Below are 9,969 nucleotides of genomic sequence, written 5' to 3'. Positions count from 1 at the left end.
GGTCTCCGGTGAGCCGTGGCCTCATGTCGCGTTTACAGCTGAGATCTTTGAATTTTAAATGCTGCCTTTGGTCAGTATTGTTAAAATATCTGGGTTTGCATAGATTTTTTTAATACTATCAGATGACTATTAAACAGAATGAGGATTTATCTATTTTATTGATACCTCGAAGATATTTGTGATGTTTACAATCCGTGCGGTAGCTATAGAAAAGCAAGCCGGAGGTCAGAGGCTCTTTTTGTCTGCTTACCTTATTTTCTTGATGCACCCTTACTTAAACAGACATGGTGAACGCTTTCCTTGTTAAATTATTCATACACGTTTGCTTCCAGAAGCTCACTTGTGCAGCTGAAATGGTCCGTGGTGATGGCAGCTCATTATATCTGCTGGGAGAGTTGTGCGTCAGGAAGGCATTTGACTCAATTTAGTGGAGACGTCTGTAGCCAGGTTTTCAGAACAGCACATAGATTACAAAGAAAAGTTTGTTTGTTTTTTATTCCCAAGTCTCTTGTTTTGAAGCAGTGACCTCTGATTCACCTCCATTCTGCCCAAACACAGACAAATGTTCATGGTTTCGGTCTCTTGACCGTCTTGGATAATACCCCACAGTCATCGAGTTCATTTTAAATCAGGATCTTTATATAATTGAATGCAGGATGACCTCTGTGAACCGTATTAGCAACGGTATGTTTCTAAGAGCTTGACCAAATATTATACAAGTGTCAAATGTTTGTCCAGTGACCTAATGATGTTGCAATGCAATGAGGGGTGTCTAATTATCTAATTGCATTTTTAATCCAATTTTGTGGAGTCAAATAAAATGAGTGAAGAAAGATGCTCATTTTGGCAAATTTAGAAGATTATATACACTACTGTTCAAGTGTTTTTTTTTTTATTCAGCATAGACGCATTAGTCAAGTCACCTTTATTTATATAGCGCTTTTAACAATACAGATTGTGCCAAAGCAACTGAACAGCATTAATTAGGAAAATAGTGTCAAACGCAGCGCTAAGATCCAATAGCACTAATAGAGAGCTACAACCACAATCAGATGATAAGAGCAGGTCATTAAATTGATCAAAAGAGACATTATCATAAAGACTTCTATGATTCTACAAAAGATTTGTGTTTTAAATAAATGCTGTTCTTTTTAACTTTCTGTTTATCCAAGACTCTTGAAAAATGTATCACAGTTTCCACAAAAATTTGAAACAACCATTTTCAGCATTTGAAAAGGTAACACTTTATTTTAAGGTGTCTTTGTTACACATGTTACATGTACTTACTATTATAATAACAATTAATTATGCATAATTACATGCAAGTAACCCCAAGCCAAACCCTAATCCTAACCCTAACCATATAGTAAGTACATGTAGTAAATATAACTCAGTACTTAAATGTATAATTACACTGTAACAAGGACACCTTAAAATAAAGTGTAACCTTTGAAAATAAGAAATGTTTCTTAAGCACCAAATCAGCATATCAGAATAATTTCTTAAGTATCACGTGACACTGAAGACTGGAGTAATGACAGCTTTGCATCATGAATAAATTAAATTTTCAATTGTTACAATAGAAAACAGTTATTAAATGGTAATAATATTTCACAATATCACTGTTTTTATTTATTTATGATCAATTAAATGCATCCTTGGTGAGCGTAAGAGAGAAACACTAATGTATTGACCCCAAACACATATATATATATATATATAAGTTCCAGAAGAGAGGCTGTTAATTAAAAAGTGAATTGTGTTAATGTTTACGGAGATCTTTAAATATGTAAATTTGTATATCTGATGAAAGTTTATATGCAGTATGAATATATATATATGTGTGTGTGTATATATATATATATATATATATATATATATAGAACTCTGATTACAACTCTGATTTTGTCTATTTTTCTTTTTAAAATAAAAGGATGATCAAAATACAGAATGTCACTGCAATGTCAAGACTTTCTTTGAAGAGTTTTAAACACATCTCCTGTGATCATACACAGTTGGCTGCGTACGGAGCTCGCCATATGGAGCAGACACCTGAATGTTCCCGGCGTCAGTCTGAGCTCGCATGGCTGGTGAAGGGCAATCAGTCACAGAAACAGATGTGTTTGCATGTTCTACATAATGCGGGGCAATAATCTCGCAGTCTGCCGTGGCATTACCCCCTGCTGTCCTGAAAGGCAGTGACAAACCATCCACCGTCTTTCCCTGGGAACGGTGCAAAGAGTGCTTGTGTACAAACGAGGTCACTTGATTGGTGTCTTACAGAGTGGGAAGGGTGCATGTTGTCCTATCCAGTGTTGTTTGCATAAGTGCAATTATTTTAATAACATTTGTATGCGTACCAGTGATTTTATATGAAAATATGAGTGGATTCAAATTCTCCTTGAATAGATAGTCGTCATTCAAATCTTTTCATGCCCGGGTTTTAGGAATATTCTGTATTGTTTGTGTGTGTGTGTGTATCAGTCACTTGCACTGGTTCGAAATCCCAGTGACAGAATGTAAATATTTCATTTCAGCTGTGCTGCAGCTCAAAACACATTATTAATTTATAGATTTGAAACTCCTCCTATGCTTCCTGTATCTGATATTATACCTTTGAAAACAGTCTACATCTTCTGGCAGCTTATGAAGGTCTTGTCTGAATATTGCTTATCATGCTGGCCCACCCTCTCCCTCTCGCTTGGGGATAAAGCCTGGAATTATAAAAGTTCTGTTTGCGGAATTTCAACTCGGCAGTCAGTCGTTAGCTCGAGCATTTCTAATCATTCGCTTACAGTGAGGCTAGATCAACATCAGCAGAATGTGAGTCTACATTTGCAGATGGCCTTCAGGCCTAGTTATGCACTTATTTAAATGAATATGGGATTTTTAAAGGTGCACTCTATATGTTTTTGTTTATTTATGCGGAGTCTTCATCTCAGTGGTCTTGGGAATATTTATGACCCTGGACCACAAAACCAGTCATAAGGGTAAAGTTTTCGAAATTGAGATTTATACATCATCTGAAAGCTGAATAAATAAGCTTATTATTATTATTATTATTATTATAAGCTGTCCATATGAAGTTCTTAGCAATGCATATTACTAATCAAAAATTAAGTTTTGATATATTTACAGTAGGAAACTTACTAAATATCTTCATGGAACATGATCTTTACTTAATGATCTAATGATTTTTGGCATAAAAGAAAAATCAATAATTTTGACCCATACAATGTATTTTTGGCTATTGCTACAAATATACCCCAGCGACTTAAGACGTCTTAAGAAGTCTTTTCCCTGCCTCATATCAAAACTTTCCTAAAATGGACATCCTAACAAGTATAATGTTATGTCTGCATTATGTATATACTCTTTAGATGTATTTTGTCTAGATGCTTATCGCCTTGAGCACTGTCTGAAAGCGCTATATAATGTAAACGTAGTTATTAGTAACGGCATGATACAACTGGTCATGTGATCTCAAAACACGGACATCCAATCCATGTTAAAAATGAAAGACCAGGGTTGTTTATTTCTAACTTAAATGCCACAGACATGTAAATATGGTTAACCTATTTGTTAATCACAAATATAAAGGCAGCAATATATTTTCATGTACACCTCCATTCAAAAGTTTAAGGCCAGATATTTTAATATTTCTGATAGTCTCGTATGCTCACCAAGGCTGCATTTCTTTGACCAAAAATACAATAAAACAGTGATACTGTGATATATTATGTAAGAAATAATTGACGACGGGCCGTTGAATCATTAGAAAATAATGCACATCCGAAGTGGTCACGTCGTGGCCGTTACACCTCAGTTATTACCGGAGTCAGTTATTCTGCTTATAGCCTACTACGGTTACCACACTGCAAGACATCGATCAGATTATATATATTTCAAGGCCGGTGTTGTGCCCAATTCTGACCCCCTGCCAGATTATTACCCCCCTAGTATTGGTAGGTTTAGGTGTGGGGGAGGGGTTAGGAATAGGGGTAAGGTTAGGATTAGGCAATCAGGTAGCGACTTGAACGAGTGGGGTAATAATTTGGCAGGGGGTCAAAATTGGGCACAACACCGGTTTATGTCCTTAAAACGCTCTTCGGTGTAGGATTAATTTCTTACGCATCTCATCCAACGCCTGCGCTGCTAATTCCAAAACATCATTTTAGACCAATAATTTGGCAGGGGGTCAAAATTGGGCACAACACCGGTTTATGTCCTTAAAACGCTCTTCGGTGTAGGATTAATTTCATTAATCTCATCCAACGCCTGCGCTGCTAATTCCAAAACATCATTTTAGACCTAGTAACGGAGGCTTGAGCCGTTGATGGCAGACTAATGCAGTTAATAACTAAGTTATTAGAGAGAGAGAGAGATTAAGCGTCTGAATTACCTCTCTACAGTGTTCGGCAGCAGCGTCTCTACTAATAGTGAAACTTTAAGTTCATTTTCTTCAAGAACAGCGCCGCTGTTACCTCACTTGTGAGAAATGTCATGTAGCTTTTAAGTTGCTAAACTATTTTACTGAAAAAATCGTCAAGAGTAGCGCTAACATCGTTAGCACGTGTGTTTTCGTGTGTGCCTGTGTCTGTACTGTATGTGATAATCTGGAAATAATCTGTCGTTTTTATCCTATTGTTTACTATTTATTTGCTTGGTCAGCGTCATTGTGGGTTTTGGTTATTTTGCTGTTTTAGGCTGTAAGGACCTTTCAAGTAACTGAAATCATTTGGCGAAGTGATCTGGACATGTAAATTAATGTGGTCAAGACCTGCCTGGAACTACGCTCGCCGTGCGTTTCGGGCAATCCACGGCCCATAGTCTAATGTGTGTGTGTATGTGTGTGTGAGAGAGAGAGAGAGAGAGAGAGAGAGAGAGAGAGACTCTGTGTGTGTAAAATTATCTGGAAAAGATTACTTTCTATTAAGTTGACATTGGACCTACAATAATGTACAGTATTTGAAAAATAATGTGTTTTTTGAACATTAAAGCATGTCAACATATTCTGTTACACCAAATAATGATCTTTAAAAAAGCATCATATGACCCCTTTAAATCTTTTGTGATTCATCTTACTATTTCTGACCACTGTTTACAAAGTAGAATGAAATGGTATTAATGTCAAATTCTGTCTATTGTAACATTACATTTATTTATATTTTTCCATTAAATATTAAAATTGTTTGTTTGTTATTGTTGGTTTTTTTTTTTTTTTTACAGTATTTTTTTTTCTCATCTGCACTTGTCAGTGGACCCATCACTGACTTGGAGTCTTCATCTTATACGAGTATACATCATTTTAATCATATACCAAATCAAGTGCTATTTATTTCCTTATGTATAGAATTAAAGAATAAAAAATGCACTTTTACCTAGTCTTGCACCGCAAGATCAGTTCATGTTGGTCTGGCTCACAAGGATGGTCTAGAATTCAGGCCGGTGATGTATGACTTCCATCACTTCTGCTCCGTATTCTCATTTGTATTCTCCTTTGCTTTTTTTACCCCCCAATGCCCCTTCCGAATTTATGCTTTCTACGCAAACTTCACTGAAGGTAATGATGCAGTACGGGTACATTTCATTGGTGTACTAATGATCTCTCTGTTTTTTCCCTCTTATTTTGGTTCCTTGTGTGCAGCGATGTGGAGAGCTGGTTCTGCGCGTGTCCTTCACTTTACTCCGGTAAGCTGTGCCAGTTCACCGCCTGCGAGCGAAACCCGTGTGCACTCGGCGCCACCTGCGTTCCCCAGACGCGGCTCGAAGCAGTGTGTCTTTGCCCCTATGGAAGGCAGGGTCTCCTCTGCGATGAGGGTAGGTCCCGTCAAGGTTCGTGTGTAGACGGTGATTTACACCAGTATCCATGGAGACACAATGAAGCCGGCATGGCCAGAGGGTGTTTCGTTTGATATTTGTTGCATTCTGAGGTTTGTTTTCCTCCATCTCCTGCGAGCACCTCCGTTTTTGAGGTTAGACCCATAGGTGGTAGATTGAAATGTATTCCCAGCAGTTTTGTTTAACTGATGCAAGCCGTTGAAATACGGTTCCAATTAGAGAAGCTAAGTGCTCTGAGCTCGCTACAAACTCGCTAAACAGTTACTGAACTCTGAACATTTAAGGATAACTGCCAGTCTGCGTTGTATTGCTAACTCGATTCCTCTATGTGCACTGACCTTTCGAGGTGTCTACAGGTAATAGAGTATGCATCCAAATATAATGAGCACACCAAGTGCTTTAAATTAGGCTACTCTGAAACTTAATTTATCAAAGCGTAGTCACAGAATGTACTCTCTGCAATTGGGTTTGTTTTATTGTCTCAAATAACAAAGCTGTGAAGACATACTACAGCGCCGTGTAACTAATGTACTTCTCTTTCCGGCTCTACCTCTCAGTGTTAAGTCAGCTAAAGTCCGATATCTGCTTACACAGATAGCTCTTCATCTTCTCAGCTGCGCTTGGAGGGAAAAGAACTGCTGCTATTTTGCTGTAATCTAATTGGGTGGCATGGTTTGAAGACCGCTTGGCACAGCACGCCGGGCAGGGCTAGCAGACGTAGCTCTGTCAGACAGTAAAGAGCCCGATGCCAAATGGAGTGTTCTAATCTCGCAGTGTCACACCGAGTGGGACTGACATTTGAATTTAAAGGCTGATAACAGCAGATAACATCAATCAGTATTGATTAGTAACCAAGGCCTTGCTGTCTCTGGACAGTCACTCAACTTTAGATGTGCTGGACTTCTTCAAATGAGCCTGGACTAATGGAATTATAGGAAGGGTGTTTTGAGTCTGTTTTATGTATTGATTTAGTGTTGCATTTAGATATATTTTTAGTAATGTATTTTTATAGATTACTCCGAAAATAAGATTCAAAGAGCACACTTTTTTTTTTTAAGTTGCCAGGCAACATGGCAAATGCGATTTATGTGGTAATATCCAAAGTAACTGCTTAAATTAACTTTCAAGAAAAATAAATTTATTGGAAAAAATGGTTTGTTATGCTTCAGTGTTGTATTAGTACAATCTGAATACTATGATAGTATTTATTAACATTTTCAATGGTTTATTTTTATATTTTAATTTTTAATTTTATTTTTAGATTAGGTTTGTCATTTTAATAATAATGTTTATTTTTACTTTTTTTATATTTCCATTTAGATATCATTTATTTTAATTTCAGTACAAGAATTACAAAAAATTGCAAAAACTTAAATTAGTTGCCATGGCAACTTTTAATTTTTTACAAGTTTAAGATTTATCTAATGGTTATAATTTATTGTATTTCAGCTGTTTCAATTACCGATAACAATTTTTAGTTTTAACAACAACACTGTCGTGCACATTTTTTTTTTTTTTTTTTTTCACCGTAAGTTGAAGTACTAAAATGACTTAAATTAAAGCTTATTTCAGTTAGCTCCCAAGGCAAAACAATTTTTCTTTTAATTTAAGTTTCTAATATGTATATTTCTTCAGCTTTACTTAAATTGCCAATAATACTTTTATTAAAAAATAACAGCAGTCATGGATTTTTTTTATTTTTTTTATTTTATTATTTTACTTTGACCTGACCAACTTATTATTTGCATAATTGCAGCTTTATTATCAAAGAATTCGCTTTTTTAGAAGTCCGAATTCACAGGCAGACAGATAGATTGATCTTTCGATTGATCATGGGAGCTTGTATTGCTGAAAGCAGCTTGAGGCTGCAGTGGAGTTTAGAGGACAGACTGTGTTCTCTGACGCACCGTTAACTTCACACTCACCTAAAATAGACCCATAACATAATAGCACATCTGTCCTAAACCGCCTTACAGCCTTAACTCACACATCATGTGACTTCCTGTATTTTCATTTCACCATCACCAGGCTCTGCATCAAAAGATTAAACAATCATCTTGTGGGAAGTGTATAGGATCAAATAGATTCTGTGAGGAGTTGCTCACATGTGCATATCTTTATTTTTATGTCTTTATTTGTTTCATTTTTGTGTGCATATGTGTGTGTGTCAGTGGTAAGAGATGGAAATTTAAAAAAAAGCAAAATGTCTCCGGGTCCAGCCAACACAGCTGACAGAAAGCTATTGAATTTCACTACAGCAAAATCCTTACAAATGGTTTTTGACTAGAACGGATGGAAATAAATGGGTCTATATAAATGTCACCTGTAAAAACTGCCTGGGAGTTGGAGGTTTTGTTTTCTTGTTCCTTTATTCACCTCCAGCAACAGCAGCAGAATAATACAGCAGAGAGAAGCGTCCTGTGATCTGCAGTGCCTTTGCATGGAAAGTTAAACGTTAGTTATGGTTATTTGTGGACATATCTTTATCCTGTCATATGGGACATTCACAGATACATTTTTAGTTATTAGAAGAATTTTAAAAAATAATAGTGTTTTGTTCATGTATCAGAAGTGTGAAATACCTCAGGGAAAGGAAGAGTTTTTCATGTCTAATTATTGCAATTCTTATCACTTCTGAATGCTAGAATCAGAAATCCCATTTGACTTTGGAAATGAGCTCAAATCACACCCTTGCACAGGACTGCAGTTGGTAATTGGTATTCTCAAAAAGTACCCAATATGTCCGATTAATAAATGGCCAGTTTATTAATGAATTTCACTTGGAGCAAGAAATGTAACTCGGCATAGGCAGCATATCACAGAGCCATTACATGACACTGTGAGTTAAGAATACAGCTGGCCCCATCAAGCCAGCGTTGCTAAAAATGCATTCTAGTCGTTCATTAGGCGCTGTGCAAATAAACCGTGACACGGTAATATATGTGCAATTTCAAAAGGCATCAATAATTCAAGGGGAGAGCAGAGGGAAGAACTTCAGTGCTGTTCCCAGAGAAATCCTCCGGAGAGGCTTTGCAGACTGCACAGTTCATAAAGACAAAATGAGGGGTGGAGACAACTCTTTAGGTAGCACATTTTTTCACTGGAGAAAACGTGTGTAAATGCTTAATGTACCCAAGCTGAAATGTTTCTGACCGATGCTTGGTGGACCAGGTGATTAAATGTTGAGATTTTCCTCCTCTGAAATGCATTGTCCAAAGTATTGTCCATTTCACAAATTTCTGCAGATATCACTGTTACAACCAATGTCCATTCTCAGGGTAAAATGGCACAAAATTACAATAATACTTGTTAGCAGCAGCATTTTTTCCCCACAGGAAATAATAATGCATAGAATTTGACAAGTGCAATAAATGGTGCAATATCGCCATCTTGTGTCTCTTTCTCAGACAGCTGCTGGTAACTTCACCTCAGTAAAATTGTCATTTTACAGATTTTTTTTTATTTTTTATTCAGACTTATTACAATGCATTTCTCAAGTACAGTTGGGAAAATATTTATTTGATCCCCTGCTTATTTTGTAAGTTTGCCCACTTACAAAGAAATGAAGGGTCTGTAATTTTTATGGTAGGTTTATTTTAACATATAGAGACACATTATAGAGGGAAAAAAACCACATTATTATAAAGGTTAGAAACTGATCTGCATTTCAGTGAGTGAAATAATTATTTGATCCCCAAGCAAAACATGATTTAATACTTGGTGCAGAAACCCTTGTTGGCTAGCACAGAGGTAAAACGTTTCTTGTAGTTGGTCACCAGGTTTGCACACATCTCAGAAGGGATTTTGGTCCACTCCTCTTTACAGATTCTTTCTAAATTCTTAAGGTTTCTTGGCTGTCATTTGGCAACTCGAAGTTTCAGTTCCCTCCACAGATTTTCTATAGGATTGAGGTCTGGAGACTGGCTAGGCCAGTTGGTAGGGGATCAAATACTTATTTCACTCACTGAAATGCAAATCAATCTCTAACCTTTATATAATGTCTTTTTTCTGGATTTTTGTTTTGGTCTGTATTCTGTCTCTATCCATTAAAATGAACCTACCATAAAAATGACAGACCCTTCATTTCTTTGTAAGTGGGCAAACTTACAAAATCAACAGTGAATCAAA

The 9,969-nt window shown here is 36.6% G+C and overlaps 1 protein-coding gene across 1 annotated transcript in view; it reads left to right on the top strand.

The window, feature by feature from the left end:
* The window catches only part of eys (eyes shut homolog), a 213,990-nt gene that overhangs the window by 194,868 nt on the left and 9,153 nt on the right, over positions 1-9,969 (top strand). The window contains exon 40 of the mRNA XM_016548212.1: positions 5,648-5,820. Coding sequence (XP_016403698.1) covers positions 5,648-5,820 — 173 coding nt within the window. The remainder of the gene's footprint in view (positions 1-5,647; positions 5,821-9,969) is intronic.

This window comes from Sinocyclocheilus rhinocerous, unplaced genomic scaffold, assembly GCF_001515625.1.
Source record: "Sinocyclocheilus rhinocerous isolate Xijiao unplaced genomic scaffold, SAMN03320098_v1.1 scaffold1214, whole genome shotgun sequence".
Taxonomy (NCBI): Eukaryota; Metazoa; Chordata; class Actinopteri; order Cypriniformes; family Cyprinidae; genus Sinocyclocheilus; species Sinocyclocheilus rhinocerous.
This window is presented reverse-complemented; position numbering and strand designations above follow the sequence as displayed.